General features: G+C 40.4%; 1 protein-coding gene across 3 annotated transcripts in view; it reads left to right on the top strand.

Annotated features, from left to right (window-relative positions):
- DNAI1 (dynein axonemal intermediate chain 1) overlaps positions 1–16809 on the top strand; it is a 150862-nt gene that overhangs the window by 25766 nt on the left and 108287 nt on the right. For all 3 annotated transcript variants that reach the window (XM_026865439.1, XM_026865438.1, XM_026865440.1), the window contains one exon: positions 2099–2142. In XM_026865439.1, coding sequence (XP_026721240.1) covers positions 2099–2142 — 44 coding nt within the window. The remainder of the gene's footprint in view (positions 1–2098; positions 2143–16809) is intronic.

Here is a 16809-nt window from a genome sequence, read left to right as displayed (position 1 = left end):
TTTAGCCTTGTGCAAGGCTGACAACCCAAGTGTTTGGCCTTGTTAGAAATTCCCTTGGTTTCCCCCCCTGAGCCCTGGCCAGGCTTTGGGTGGGATCCAACAGGAGAATGAAACCAGAAATTTTCCACTCAAAACAAAGGTGCCAGCTGTTCTGGCCTGTCGATCTCTGGTATATAAGGCTGGTCCCATTTGCAGTGACTTTGGCAGCCTCACCTATGGGTGGCCACACCGCGTAGGATTTCCCACTGGCCGGGACAGGCTCTGCAAACCCTCGCTGTAACCAGGGCTGCCCAGCCACTGCAGGGCTGGATGATGATAATATATGCAAGTGGTGGTATATTTTTTTTAATCTCCATCCTCTCTCTCTCTCGCTTGTTTTTCCTGTTTGCTGCTCTAAGTGCACTATTCTGTTTGTTTTGTTTTGTTTTGTTTTTTTTTTCCTTACTGCATGTTTTCTGTATTACACTGTTACATTGATTATCACTAGTAAAATACACCCACTTTTCTCACTCTGGTGTCTGAGTTTAATTGGTATCCTTAATCAGCAGAACACAGTGGTATTTCTGTACTGGAATCCTACACACTTCAGTTTAGTAGTCATTTACCCTGCAGTCCACTTCTGCATATTTATCCTTGGTCAATCCCAAAATGATCACTGATACTTTCAAAACAACTGTCTTTTTCTGACATGTTGTTACCATCATTACTACCATGAAAAAAGCACTCATCACTGACCTGAATGAGTTCTTTTACATTTTAACATGCTTAATCTTCCCCAGAACTGGCTTGATTCATTCACTGGGCATGAGACATGCATAGTCAACTCCTGCCTTGTGCTCCCCTGGAGTTAGGCCTTCTCTCACTCATTTTTGGGGCAGTGTGACAAATCTGTGTCTTGCCAAAGAGGATCTATGGAGAGACAGAGTAGGATTGCAGTCTTCTGTCCTTTCAAAGCCACAGCAGTAATTATACTTTAATAGAAAATCAAGGATGCAGTTGTGTGAGAATTACAAAATAGCAGTAAAATTAGATGTAAAATTGAGAGAAAAGGCATCTTTTATAGGTAGTGTGTGCTGTTGTTATTCTTGTCTCCAGGAAATGATAACAGAATGATGGCCCTGAAACTGGAAGAATTACTCCAAATTATCTTATGCTATAAACTTTTCTAATGTAATTTTTATTCTCACATTGTTAGCAGTGTTGGTGCATTTAGTGGCTAGAGCAAGGGCATTAGGATGCCTAAGTATTAACCCAAATGAAAAATGAGAAATTAAAAGAGAAGTGGTTTTAATTTATCAATTCATAATAGCACATCAGAGAAAGCACTCATTAGATAATGTTCATATACATTAATTTCACAGAATTGTTACCCACTGGTTGTGCTGTGTGAGCTCAGGGACAGCAACAGTACTGACCTTTGTCTCATGTAAAACCCTACAGTAACTGTCCACACACAGCAGAAGTTGTAAAGAAGGTAGATGTTTTTCAAGTAAAGAGACTTTAGAAGACATAGTAGATGACTAATAGTCAGTATGCCTCAGCAAACATACTGTTCACCAACTGGGTCAGAATGGAATTTCCCTTCCTGGTCTGGAAATGATCATGAATTTATGAACTGATAGCTGTTTCTTGAAGCGTCCCTCATTATTTAATAACAGGTAGGGAAAATAAGTTTATTTGGATACTCTTCTGTTGTGGTTTAGAAGCTCCTTTATTCTTGCTCCTGAAAGATGGAAACTGGCACATCTCTGCCTTTTTCCTTTCCTCAAAGACCTCATATTTAAAAGTAAACTTTCCATGATTTAGAAATAGATAAGCCAGGAACTGCTGAAGATTGACATTACGTCTGTCTGTGCTTTTTATCCTTCTCAGCTACTGCTGTGGTCTTCTGATGTTCTATTTTTTTAATGCATCTTGAGTCTGAAAGAATTACTCATACATGAACTTTACTACTGAATATGTTCACAGGGTCAAGCCCTCAGACTGTATGTAGTTCTGTGAGGATGGACTCTGATATCAATGTATGAAACACTGTGCATTTCTGTGGAACTACATAATTAATAATAAATGCAATCTTCTATATATTTTCTCATTACAGGAATCCAAAGTACAAGGACCTATTTGCAGTGGGGTATGGCTCTTGTAAGTAACAAGTGCAAAAGAATCACGGAGAGATTTAAAATATTAAACAGGTGCACTGAGATCAAATCATACAATACTCTGGGAGGAGGATTGCATCTCATAGCAAGAACTCACCTAATTTCAAAGCAGCAAATTAAGATTTAACTCAAGATAGGGGTTAGGCCCTTCATTCCATTTCACAAACATTCAGAAATGCATAGGAATTGGCAGCCTTAGCCAGGGCTTTTAGTTTATGACAGTGCTGACTCTCCCTTTGGTCACGGACTTGCCTGTAGAAGAAGCACCACTTAATCCATTTTATCTTACTTGATGGGCTCTGATTTTTCTGTTCCTGCCCTTCTAATTACTGAAAGACTAGATATGATATGTTTTGCCAGAAGCTAATCATGAGAGACTTCTCTAAGTGTAATCTCATTGCTTTCTTGTTAGGAGACACCTTCCAGGGATGTCTCAGAGGAGCTCCCCATTAGGGCACATCAGGCCTGGATGTTGTAAAAAGGCCCTTTCCCTGCTGTAGTGTCTGGAATTGGGATAATTTTGAGTAGTGACAAACATAAGGTTCAGGGGTTGCTGTGTTACTTCATATTAATCTCTAGCCAGTATTACTTCTGTCACATTCAGGAAATGGAAAAGAATTCCAACAAGTTGATGTTTTCTCACCTTTTTTGTTGTTATTTTGTTGTGTGCATTACATTTACCTGCTCAAGATTTGGTGTTTGGTTTTTGTTTTTTTTTTTAACAGCATGGGAATCTATATTAACAGCCTTGCATGTTGACCTTTTCAGTATGTCTTGTTGCTTACAGACACTCTGTTGAATTCTTGACTTCACGTATCCCACTTTACTCCTGTGTAGATGAGATAGTAATGTCACTGTGAATAAACATTTTCTCTTCTGTTCTTTCACTCACTTCTACTTTCTAGCTCTACCTGAAGTGCTGACTATCAAGAATAGCTTCTTAGGCAGGAGACAGGATTCTGGTAGTTTCCCCAAGGACTACTGCTTTCCAGGGAAATTCCCAAAGGGAGGAGATGAATTGTGAGACAAGTTTTCCTGGCATCTTTCTCACCCAGGTAGTGTTGGCTTCTCAAAGTTTTCTTCTCAGCAGACTACTCAATATATTTTTCAGGCCCCTGACAGTGCTTCTGGGACTTGCCAGGACTCTACACTTCTCCACTGCTAGTAGCTGGTGTAGTCACATTGCTGGTATTCTCATGTTGTGAACAGTTACCTTAAAGCCTCAGCTCTACAGTGGATGGTTGGTGCTAATTAACAAGGGAATACAGATGAACGACCAAAATCCCAAACTATTTTAAGTCTCTGCTAGCTTTTACTCTGAGCTTGTGTAGATCACAGCGGTACACCATCTGCACACCTCCGGGGCATTTGCTCCTTGTGAAGATGTCCCATCATGTCCTACCATTAACTCTGACACAAATAAGAGAGGAGCTGGGAAAAGAACAGTATTGCAAAGGCAGCAGAGTCTTCATTCTCCTTGCTGCAAGAAGAGGACAGACTACAGAACAGTCAAACTACAGTCATTAGATTTGTGAGAAGGACCAGGTATTTTGGCCCAGTCAGTCATCCCACTGTCTCTAGCAGGAGAGTGGTCTTTCTTCTCTATTAGTATTTTATTTATTAAAATAAAAGCTAACTCTCTCTGTTTTGAAATAAAGATCAGTCATGGTGCTACAGGTAACCAGTGATGGGGAATTGCAGATAACATGATTAAGCACTAAAATTTTTACCCTAAATACCCTAACCCTAGGAAATCTTTGTGGAGAACAGAGTGTGGGAGAGCCAAAGAAAGGACCTGACCAGTAGCTACATCTTTGCTCACCAACCATTTCAGTTGGTCCGTATGTGCTTGCAAATTACAGGTGGATATTTTTGCTAGTGTTCTTTGTGCTGATAAAGTTACACTCTGTTGTGATTATTTTGGACTACCAAGGCAAGTAATCTGGTATTTATTTTAAGGGAACACCTTTTTTTGAATGAAACCTGAAGGCTCCCAGCTGTGATAAAATGACTAATGAAATTCATTGTTGAGAGATATAGTGCATGTGAGATAAAAAGCTCAGCACTGGTCTCCAAGGAGATTGCTGTTATTCAGGAAAGTGATCTTGAAGACATTCAAGTACGCATTTCTTTTCAAACACTTTTTAGTTCTCAGCAATAGTCAAAAAGGCAAAACACAAACTGATGAGAATTACTATGAAAGAAAAAGAAAACAAAGCTTCTGGATACAGTGGAAACAAAATAGAAAACTACATATAAAGCAGCAGTAGGAACAACAATAGAAGACTAAAAAGAACGAAACAATATTCGTGATAAGCTGACATCTTGATTACTGTGTGCAGTTCTGGCTGGGAAATCTGAAGAAGAATGACTTAGGCTGTGGAAGGATTGGAAAAGTTCAGAAAAGGGCAGCAAGATGAACAGAAATATGTATGATGACTTTTGATCAGACAGCATAAACAGCCTAGGAATCTTATAACAGACAAGGGAGAGGGTCTTGGTATGGGTCTGTAGAATCCTAAGTAGCATGGGGAAAGGGAAAAGGGACCAAATGGTCATTATTGCCCATAACACATGAATGAGGGAGACCTTATGAAATTATTGAGTAGCAGGATTAAGAAAAATGTAAAACAGAATAATATGATACATAATAAAATTGTGGAACTTTTCTTCATTCCTTTGTGATCTGGAGGACAGAGGTACACATGGATTCAGAATAGGTTGGATAAATACATGGAGGGCCAGTTTGCTGTTGGAAGGACAAACCATCTGATTCAGTAAGTTCATAAGGTCTTGGGAGTAGTAGTGGATGGAAAATTGACTATGAGCCAGCAGTGTGTGCTCACAGCCCAGAAAGCCAACCATGTCCTGGGCTGCATCAAGAGAAGTGTGGCCAGCAGGTCGAGGGAGGGGATTCTGTCCCTCTGGTCCGCTCTCGTGAGACTCCACCTGGAGTCCTGTGCTCAGCTCTGGGGACCCCAATGTAAGGGGGACACGGAACTGTTGCAGCAAGTCCAGAGGAGGCCACAAAGATGATCAGGGGGCTGGAGCACCTCCCCTGTGAGGACAGGCCGAGAGAGTTGGGGGTGCTCAGCCTGGAGAAGAGAAGGCTTTGGGGAGACCTTATAGCGGCCTTCCAGTACTTAAAGGGGGTTACAGGAAAGATGGGGAGGGACCCTTTATCAGGGGGTGTAGGGATAGGACAAGGGGTGATGGTTTTAAATTGACAGAGGGTAGATTTAGATTAGATATAAGTAATAAATCCTTCCCTGTGAGGGTGGTGAGACACTGGCACAGGTTTCCCATAGAAGCTGTGGCTGCCCCCTCCCTGGCAGTGTTCAAGGCCAGGCTGGACGGGGCTTTGAGCAACCTGGGCTGGTGGAAGGTGTCCCTGCCCATGGCAGGGGGGTGGGACTAGATGATCTTTAAGGTCCCTTCCAACCCAAAACTTTCTATGATTCTATAACTGCAAGTTGCTGGAAACTCAGAGTACATACAAGCAGGTAGACCTATATTTGCTGAGGTTCTCTCAGTAATTAAACAGTTGGTACTCAGTACTCTTGCAGGTAAGATACTTGGCTACGGGGACCTTTGGTGTGGTCCTAAATAGTAATTCTTACATATTTCTTTGTTCTCAGACAATGAAATCAGATGGGTTGTCTTCATTTTTACTAGTAAGGAATGTGTTCTGCTCACAATATTGCAACATTTCATTTTGCTCTTAAAATTACATTTTTCTCCCGAAGTTCACTCCATCTGAGCCCTGAAAATGTTCCTGTTAGTTTGCCAAGAAGCCTAAATTGGCCTGACAATCTCTTTAGTTCAGCAGGCAGCAGCTATTCTAAAGAGCAGATTAGGATCAGCCTTTGCAAAAGAAAGCATGGTGAGAAGTGCTCAGGATATTCTTTGCCTTGTACAACACAGCAAAATCTTAATGTGCTCACAGCCACTGTGCTCAGAGAGTGTAGGAACTGGACAATGCCTTCCCACTGCCCTTCCACCCAGCTACAGGAGGAGAGATACAAGCTCAAGGATGGTAACCTCCCTTGTCCAGACAGTTGTTCTAACTCGTTACCCTAAGCAAGACCCTGATACCTGTTTTCTGGGTTGTGCAGCAGTATTTGTTGTTTGAGTTAGTTCCACCAGGGTCCATTGTGCCCAGGACAATACATAGATGCAGAGGAAGGCAGACCCTATTTCAGTGGTTTGCCATCTAAGTGGGCAAGAGATCCAGAAGACTTCTTTTCCTATTTTTATAGCAGACACAGAGGACACAGTTGATCTCAGACAGCTGTAGCCAGCTGACAGCTAGAGGCTGAGTCTCTTCCCTAAGCATCCCCTTTAGTCAGCAGTGAGAGATCAGCACACCCAGAGGCCGTCCATCTCGTCGTAAGCCTGGTGTCCAGGAGAGGAGCTAAGCAGCCTTCTGGAAGGGGTGGTCTCTCCCCATGGACTATCGAGTGAGCCTAGGCAGAGCATCTAGCATAGATGTCTGTCTCTTAGATGGCTAAAGTGAGGCAAGATGAACCCTGGCCAGAGGAAATAATCCTGTTGTTATACAGGAGCTGGGGTAGAGCCAGGATTAGAACCCAGTTCTTTGGGTTTGCGGTGGCCATAATTACATCATCAGTATTTTGTGCAGCATGCATTTGGGAGCACTGCCAAGGTACAAATAACACATTTGTCCTGCTGCCCAAAGTATACTTTCTGAAACAAAAGATCCCTTGTTTACTGTGCGTCCATTTCACTCCAGCATGGTGAGTTCTTTACAAAGAGAGCCCCAGCCTCTCCCTTGCTTTTGTATCCTATTTCTGCAGTTTTCACCAGTGATTTATTTGGATGGTGTTTCTGATGCTAATGGCATTTCTTTGGCATGAGACAGTCTCTCCTGAACAAGGAAATATTGTCATCGTAATTTGCAATTCAGGATCTATGCTGCTTGGCTGGAATTAATTTTTATTCCCATCAGGAGGAGTTGTCTTTCTGTTTTTGTTTTTACATAAAGGAGGTTGCTGGGTTTTCTGGATAGACTGACAGCCTGCAGTGCAGGGTTCAAAGAGGCTGTGATGGCTGTTGGGCTTGTGTTCTACCTTGCTGATGGAAGCACTACTAATACAAGCTCAGGCCTTATCAATCACCCCAGTTCATGTTGGAGAAGCAAGTGTGCCTCTGACAGCCTTCAGAGATGGCTTTTTATGTGCAGCTCCATCTGTCAGCACATGAGTTGAGTAGGGAAAAACAGTATCTGTAAGGCCAATGTATTTTATCCTACTGTTTCTTTGCACTTAGTGGATGTAACTTGCCAGTCACAAGAATGTGTGAGGAGTATGGATTCACACCAAAAGCATTGGCAATCTTTCAAAGGTATCTATTCAGTTCTTCACAGATATCAGTCTGAAATGAGGCCTCATGTAGACAGAAGTAGACCACATAAAGATATCTATGCTGCTCTAGCTTTCTTGTGTAAAATCAGCATGAACAATTCTATTACAGGTTCCTTATACTAGTGTGACTGCATCCAAAGTAAGAGTTGTTATGATTCTGTGACTGAACTAAACTGGTATAAAATCTGGGCCAGCGTTTTCAGAGAGATAAGCTAGTACTTAACAGATGTCCTGAGGCTCCCTGCTGCTGAGGAGTAATGGTTAAACACTGTGATCACAGGGCAGCTCTTGTTGCACTCTTCTACAATGTAGTGACAGGTAGACACAGGGAGACTGGGTGTATTTACTGAACAGTCTTGTATCTTCCCATTTATTAAAAGCACTGCCCAATGAACACAGACAGTCTTTTACTTACTGCCCTCCACTGACTGAGGCTGCTGAATGGTCACTGCAATAAGAATATTCCCAAATGAGACATGCCTGGGTGCTTCAGAGGGAACAGGGAGAGGAGAAAATGAGCCAAGTGGCTTTAACAGCAAAGTACTGTGGCTTCCCACTCACCTCTGTGCTTTGTAGGCAATGTTGCTCTGCTGGAGGTCTCTCCGCATTTCTGCCACTTTTCAAGTCAACCGAATCTGTTCATACTCAATGCTCCAAGAGCACTTAACACTAAAGGATGAAGCTCCTCAAGGAGCTAGCTCCTCAGCAACACTGAGAAACATTCTCTTCAGGAAGGGTAGTGAAGAGAAGATAGCAAGATGAATGTCAAAGAAAAGAAACATGGTTAAGAAACATGTTTCTCTTAGCTTGCAAACAGCTTCTCAGCCAGGATCTGATCCTGCACAGACAACTGAAAGGAGGATTCATCACCACACACCATAACTAGTGATATCTGCAGAATCAGACATTAAAGATTAAAGAGGATGACTGGTAACAAAACTAGCTCATTTACAGAGGGGAAAAGTCATCTTGCAGGGACTGAGAGAGTATGTTTGGAGGTATGTAATTTTTCTCTCCCCCTTTTTGTGCAAGAAGCCTGGGTCCCCTCTGTCTAGAAAGCAAATAGTGGAAAAAAATATTTAGTAGGGTGTTGCTAATCCAGTATTCACTCCAAAGATTTGATGCAAATTAAGATCAGCTCTATATTACACACCACTTAGGTTCATACACAATGTTCCAAGCCCCTTCTGATAGGCCAATTACTTTGTTTTCTAGCAAAATATTTCTCTGCCAGATATGAAATTGAGAGGCACAAGTAAGGAATCATAGAATCATAGAATGATTTGGGATGGAAGGGACCACTCAAGATTTAGAATTCTACCAGTCAATGATTGCTGTAGCCCAGGCTACCTCCAGTCTTGATGTCTCCTGTAAGTTCTTCTGCACTAATGAACAACAGGTCCAGCAGTGCCTCTCTTCTGTTTGGGCTCTCCATCACCAGTACTAGGAAGTTTTCTCAATATACTTCAGTAGTTTCCTGGACTGCTTGCAGTCTGTAGTGCCATTTTTCCAGCAGACGTCCAGGTAGTTGAAGTTGCCTATCAGGATATGGGCCTGTGAGCCCTCTCCTGATAGGAAAGGCCAGGGTATCCTGCATCAAGGTTATTTCAAGGGAAGGAAATTTATTAGGTACCCTGTACCCTGATGGTTTCCAAGGCTGGTTCTTACCTCATGCTGCTGTAGAGAGACATTAAAACACTAAAGTCTTGGCAATCTGAGTTAGCGTAGATACTCTCTGATACGGAGTGTAGGATCCTGAGCATGTAAACAAGATGCTTGTGCCAGGCAACAGAAGGAACTTACTGTATTACTGCAGAATTGTGCCCTTGCCCTGCCAAATACCTTCTATTCAGCTATGGACAGTCTGTTGATTAAAATAAACTTGCGGAAGATGTAAATCTGGGAGGTGGGTTATGTATCAGGAAAACGTTCCTTCTCAATCCTGATGCAAGAGCAATCAAAGCACTGAGGGATAAGTTGTGGTCATAACCTTCCTAAGGCAAGCCTATAGGTGTTCTGAGTATTGGGAGGACAATCTTCTTCTTGGAGACAAGAAAGAAAGTAATGTACAAAAGGGCTGGATCCCATACTACCTTCATGTGCTGCCTGGACAATTTTTTTTAAAAGCTGGGTAAAATATATTTTAGAATGATGCTCAGTTTCCTCTCCAAAACTCCATCTGATGTTAAGTCCTTCACCTCCCCTGCTATACTGTTCCAACTTTGAACTGGTAAATTGTATTTAATTTCAAGGCTGAATTTGTCTAACTTAAATTTTCAGCCATTTAAACTAATTATTTTCTTGGCACAAGCTTAAAAAAACCTTTCCAGCATGTCCGTTTTCCATAAGTGGTGTAAGTGCCCATACGCATTGATGAAGATATCTCTAATTTTTCTCTTCTTTAAACTGAACTCATCAAGCCATATTCAAGATTTGTTTTCCATCTGCTATGTTATTTCAGTGGACTTTTTCTAACCCTTCTCCAACTCACCCACACTCTTCCTGACTGCAAATGCCATAGCAAGGCATACTCACCTAGTTTCTGTCTTATGCATGCCACCCACCATTGTGTCATCTTCAGGCTCTCTCAGCAAACATTTTATACCATTATGTAGATCAAACTGAAAATAATAACCAGTGCTGAACTAAGAACTGATGCATGGGAATCTGCTCTAGAAATGATCTCAGTTCATTTCTCTTTCTGTTTGCAGCTCTACTTGAGTCTCTGGCAGTGAACCAGTTTTTAATCCAACTACTATGTGCTCTGCTAATTCCATGTCATCTAAGTTTTTGAATCATATATTATGATGTACTTACTTGAATGCTGATGAATACGCAGATATATTCTTGTTAGCACAGTTATTTCGTCAGTCATCCTGACAAGACGGATGGCATTTTGACAAGACCTTTACGCTCCCCATAGGTCTGCATATTGAAGTAATGGGGGAAATAATTGAATAGGACTGGGGTCCTCACACTCAAAGAATCTCACGGCATATAGATAAGGTCTGTGATCTTTAGCTGATGTTAACTACTTGTTAAAAGCTATAATACTTTATCTGATCTTGAAACATAGATAAATCCTTCAAGTTTTCTACAAGATCTCAGTCAAATTATGAAAATAGCAACTTATAAAACCCAGCTCTGTGAAACTCACAGATAAATTAGAAAGTAATAAAAAATAGAACTGAGAAGGATTTAAAAAAGTTATTAGTTCGTGTCCATGCAAGATATTACTTTATTTAGAACAGGCTGTGGGCTTAAGGAGAGTCAGTGTTAAAAAACTTGTACCAGGTATTTGTGGGTAATTTTATTCTCTACAGTGGTAGATTTAAAGGTTGTGATGCAGCATGTGGAAGGCAGTCTGGACTGGATTTACATAACAAGCTGCTATTAAATTTGGTATTTTCTGATGAATGACTGAAGAGCTTTAAGTAAAAGCACTAAGTGGTTTGAATACTGTCTAACAAATTCAGATCTCTGAACCAGCTCACAGAAAGTCTCTTCCAGGTGGCTTTGGAGATGTTTAGATATTTAAATTATGTTCCCAGAACAGGCAGAGAAGACATCTGGGAGCAAAGATCAGTGCTAATCTTTCTCTAAGCTATATGAGTTTATTTTTATATTGGGAATAGAGATTGAAGACCTTGTCAGAGAGAGAAAGCATTTTAGATTAGATTGCTTAGATGAAATTCCTTGGCTTGTGCACATGCTGTGTGCACATGAGTTTCATATGAGTGGGCTGCACTGGAGAGTCGGGGCTGGCAGCTCCCCAGTCACATAATGACCTGTGTACTGGACCAGGTCCAGCAGCGAGCTTCAGCCTTTTGGGACTCCACAGTTAAGCTACTGAAGTTTTCTGAGTGCAGTAACACAGAAGGCTGATAGAAATTCATGTGGCCCATACACCACAAAGAGAAGTTCATATTGCAGTCTGGATTCAGTTTAGTATTTGGCCTACATTTGTATAAAGAACTAAAATGCTATAACTCCCAGCTTTGGGAAAACGTCTCCATGTCCATTCAGAGGCATGTGCCCAGCACTGATCTGAAGTTGATGTAATTAAATACGCCTTCAATGATAAAAGACCCAGGAGGTTTCCTCTGACTTTTTGGTAACAGGTTTGAGAACTCCATTGTGCCAACATGGTGGCTGAATGTTTCATTTTAGCTGTGAATGTATTGTTTACTGATGTTTTGGATATTTGTACTGTAAGTTGAAAGACTGTCACCTTTTGTGGATGTTGGTGATGACAGTTATTAATGGTAGTTGATATAATAGTGATACCTAACTATCAGTAGTGAATTTATGTTGAGAAAAAAAAAAGAGAATCAGAACTAAAACATAATGTTTGCTTAGTTGCCAGTGATTTTAATTGATTATATTTGTTATATCAGGGACACTGAAGCCCCACTAAGTAATATGTGAAGTTGTTACTTGTAAGGGAATACTGCAATACAGAAAACAAGCATCAACAAAATGAACCCAGAAAAATTTAAAAGGAAATATGGAAGCCTTATTTGTGAATTGTTGAAGAACATTTGTATGGACACTGAGTACCCCCACAATCAAAAAGGAAAACCCTGGAGGACATGGGCCTGCTCTGTATTAATTTATGAGTGCTCTTTGTGCTGTGCGACTTTTTAATAGCTGTAAGGAGTTTTCCATGACTACATTGTATTAATTAAAAGAGGCTGCTGGGGAAAAAAAGACAGGAAAGAAAACATCACGATCAGATGCCTCTGAGGCAAGCATATCAAAAGTCATTAATAACTAGGTCTAATGCTAATCTATGTTTTCATCCATGAAGAAGAAATAAACAGAAAATCTCTTCTGATAAAATATTTTGATGAGACAAATATCTGGGAGTTGGTCAGAAATGGAACAATCTGATCAAAGAGCAATTTAGATCCCTTTGTTTCAGAGCACAAGGCATCACTCTGTGTTACAGTGTCCAACCATATGTTCAAAGAAATTCAAGACATGCTAACGTACCAAGGGGAGCCCTATCTTGAGGAGCAATGGTTGAAAAAATAGCTCGTGATGAAACCCCAGAGCTGTACTGCATCGAAGACCCTTTGGTCTATAGAGAGGGTGGTTTGCAGAGGAACTGAGAGGCTGAAAGAGCCTTTTTTATTTAGTGCTGGAATGACCACCCTGGAAAGGCATGCTCACCACTGATGACATGCCAAGTAGAAGGGTGATAAACAGGGAAGGGTTCAAAAAAGAATGAAAGAATGATCTAAGAACAGGACAACCGACTTGGGAAACAAATTCAAGGAATTCGATTTGTTCAGCTTGCCAAGGAAAAACCTATTAGGTAGTTGGATTGCAGTCTGTTAACTCCCTGTATTGGGAAAGCAGATCATGTAACGAAGGGATCTTTAATCTGCCAGACAAATGATGAAACAAGATCAAAGAAGCTGAAGCTACATGAATTCAGGGCAAAGTGTGACTTTTTAATAGCAGATAATTGAGAATGATTAATTTTGCCATGTGGTAAATTCCCAACCTCTGGAAATTTTAAAGATGTGATATTTATCTCTAAGTTTTGGTCAGTTGCAGCCCTAATTTTTTCATTTAAAACAAGGTTTAATGTAGAAAAATACTATGCTTTATATCTTATATTCTTCAGGAGTCTGATTTATTCACTCTTTTAACCTTTCTAGAGGTGCTTTCTGTACTGTCTCATGTTGGAGGCTTTAAAGTTCATTTGCAAAACATCTGTATCCTCCTCCATGGTCTGACAGTCTTTGAAAAACCTCCTTAGTGTAATCAGTGTTAGAAATTTAAGCCATCATATATCCGGTTTATTGAGATAACTAATTGTGGTCAATTAAACGCAATTACACTGAAAATTACAACACTTTAAAATCTGTTTTCCAAATAGTGAATATGTCCTACCACACATACAGTTCTGGGAGTGTAAAATTGATGGTACCTATTATACTGTCAACTCTGTTAGTAAATATAACCTAATAAGTATAATACATTAAGTGAATCATATGAAAGATTAATTTCAGTTGGTGACTTAATTACTGATTTGTAATTTAAATTCTGTAAGCTTTGCCTAATTTTTCCTAGCCTTAACCTTTTAATTCACTTAATTTTAAATCAACTCATAACATCATCTTTTACAGTAGCATTTTGTTAAGCATGAAACAGTAAAGAGCTCTGTTGATGTGTTTGGGGAAAAAGATGTATTAACAGATTTTCCAGAGCCTGAGGATCAAAGGAGCTTCACAGCCATCCTGTTGTGTCTCTGGTGTATTGCAGGCCATTAACTTCCACCCACTTACCTCTCTGTCTGGCCCAGTTGGTTTGATTAGAGCATTTTTATCCACAGAAGACTAAACATTTGTGTGCCGTAGAGTCTTACCTGTTTGATAAAGCCAGTCTGACACCTTCCCCTTCTTAGCTTTGTCCCTGGAAACAGCTACATTTAAGTTACTGTGGAAATTCTTTTTTTAGCATTTGCACAACAGAAACCAAGGAGAGATGGGTTAACTCTCTTTGTTATTGATGTCAAGGCAAAGGCCTCATAATGAAAATCTGCTAAAAGACTTTCCACCCCTCTGTACTGAGAGACCCCTTGACAGAAGAAGATGATCAGCAGATATTGAGAACAGTCAAAACAGCTCTACACACTGTCTTTTAAAAGTACTTTATGCTCTATTTTAAAGATTCATTTTCTGAGATGCAGATGTTCTTATGCCCATGTTCTGTAAGCTAAACAGTATTTGTCTGGGTCTGTCTTTCACATTCATGCCAAATACCGTTTACATTATCATCATATCTTGACTTCTCCATAGCAAAGTCACAGAATCAAGTCTACTTCTCACACACTGGTCTAAGTAGCAAAAACATTGTTGGAGTCCTGAGAGCAGTAATAGACTCTAGTGGCCCTGACCACCCTCACCAGCAACACCTCTCAAGAGCAGTGGGACGAGCTCTGGCTGCCGAGGCCCCGGCACCTCTGGCTGTGTTACTGTGCTTGGGTGTCAGCTCCCCATCTTTTATGGAGAGCCAGTGATTCCTGCAACCAAACCTGACACATATTCTGATCACCCGATAACCCAGTGTTTAGCTAGATAAATAGCAAAGTAAAATCTGGATAAAACACAAGGCAGCATTACTTAACCATCATGTATTTACTTTTGCTAGATACTTAATTATTTTTCCGTATTAAATTGTACTTTAAAGTACTTGGTTTTCTTCTGCTTGCTTTATTTTTCATTGCTAAAACCTTGATATGGGCTACAAAGCAGATTTCCTAATCTGCCTGCTGTGAGTTCTGAGAGATAACAGTAGCAAAACTGAAGATCTGGCTTTGATTTAACTCTTTGTGTTAGGACTTCAAGGATGAAGTTCGCTAACATGGGTAGATTCACAAAGGACAGAAATTTTGCCAAATCCTTTTACCTGGCAGTAATCCAGGTTTATATAGCAGTTTTTTCAGAGGAATTCCAGAGCCTCCATGCAAGGGAAGACTAGATTAATTGATTTGTTTGGCTTCCATAGTGCTTCATAAGTATATTGAGGCTGATGAATGCCAAGGAGGCATAAGAGCTATTTAAGGCTAGTGCAGGCACATATATTAGTTTAAGGGAAAGTTTGATATGCTATGGATTTGCTCTGGTTGCTTGCCAGGAACAGGCTCTGGATCCAGTGACCTGAGAGGTCATTCCATTTCTTCTGTTTCTCAGATACAACTGTGGTTGTGAAATCAGCCACACGGATAAGGAATGCTGCTGGTACCATAAATTTATCACCCAATGCATAGTTTACTGTGATTAATTACTCAGTAATATTAAAGCTCAAAAGTTTAAAATCCTTGGCAAGAAGATAGAGCTTTTGTTAATCTGTCATGATTATAGCAGTGCAGCCTCTGTAGTGAAGTGTTGCAGTTGAAAACCACTGATCATAGAAATCATTTCTACAGAATTCTGTTATGATTTTTTTTTAAAGTTAACTGTTGCAGGCTTAGAGAGGATCAGGTTGATATGCATTTTTCATTTGTGTTCCGAGTCTTTCAAGCTAAGAGTACTTCAATGTTGAATCCCTGTGTGGAGTCTGTAATTTACAAGCAGTTCACTGGAAGTAAAAGAGGGGGATTTTGTGTATTGAGGGGGTTGCTGTAGAAAACATCCTTGTTTCTGTCCTGTGATGTGGATGGCGCTGCAGGTATTCTTAATGAACATGTTGCTGTGTGGCTGATATGTAGTGGATATACCAGCTTGAAATAAATTTTAATGTCTTTCAGCTGCAATGCTTAAGTTCCCTCAAACATGCTGCTCCAATCAGTTTGTTTGGGTTAGATAACTTTATATTGTGACAATACTTTTTTATCTGTGCATGGAGATGAAATTCTCTGTCTCCTCTAACTCAGATGGGGGAAAGATAAATCACTATATGTGAGTTCAGCAGAGCTTGTGATCAGTCCTTCTGTACAGACATTGTTAGCAGTGGTGTGACTGTCAGTACCACACTGGCCAGATGGGCTGGTTATTAACCCAACTTCCACTTTCATAGCTTCATTTTTGAACTGAGCTGAATGCTAAAATGCTGGGCACTGTAGAAGAATCTATGCAGAGAATGTAAGTCAAGATTACTAAAGCAGGCTATGGGACAGAATTTAAGCAGATGGGGAGTGATGGAATATATACATCCTTGTCTATGATAAAAAAAATATATTTTAAGTTGGTTTGGATGCAACGTAAGAATTTGTGATGTCTTCAGCAGGAAGTTATTTGACATATGAAAGGGAGAAGAAAAAACTAGAAGTAGAAAAGGTGATACTAATAAGCATTGGGAGTTGATGTTTCAGGGAATAGGAAAGACTTCTTTGGTTGTTAGGAAATTTCTCCCTGAGGTTGTTTTGGTATTGCCAGGTCTGATCATTCAGAGATCACAAGGCAGGCTCTCAAAATTGTGAGATTTTTTTTTTTTTTTTTTTTTTGCCTCATGTGCTTTCAGGGTGGAATCTATTTGGTCTCTTAAAACTTTCATTTTTTTTTGTGAGGGCTAGCAATGTTTTGTTCTGAAACAAAGCAGAAGCAGGACTTGTGTTTAAGTAATGAAGCTGAGGCTTGGGAAAAAAACCCTCCTGCTATTGCAGCACTCCTGATAAACTTCCAGGAATTGACAGCCCTGTTGTGGCTCTTGTCTATAGGATGTCTTGCACCACTCTCTAAGTAGTGTCCCCTCATGAAGGTAGAGGCAGTGGTTCATGAATAAATGTACATCTGTGACCTGAGAAAAATTCC

The sequence above is a fragment of the Athene cunicularia genome, assembly GCF_003259725.1.
Source record: "Athene cunicularia isolate RWA chromosome Z unlocalized genomic scaffold, athCun1 chrZ_part1, whole genome shotgun sequence".
NCBI lineage: Eukaryota > Metazoa > Chordata > Aves > Strigiformes > Strigidae > Athene > Athene cunicularia.
This window is presented reverse-complemented; position numbering and strand designations above follow the sequence as displayed.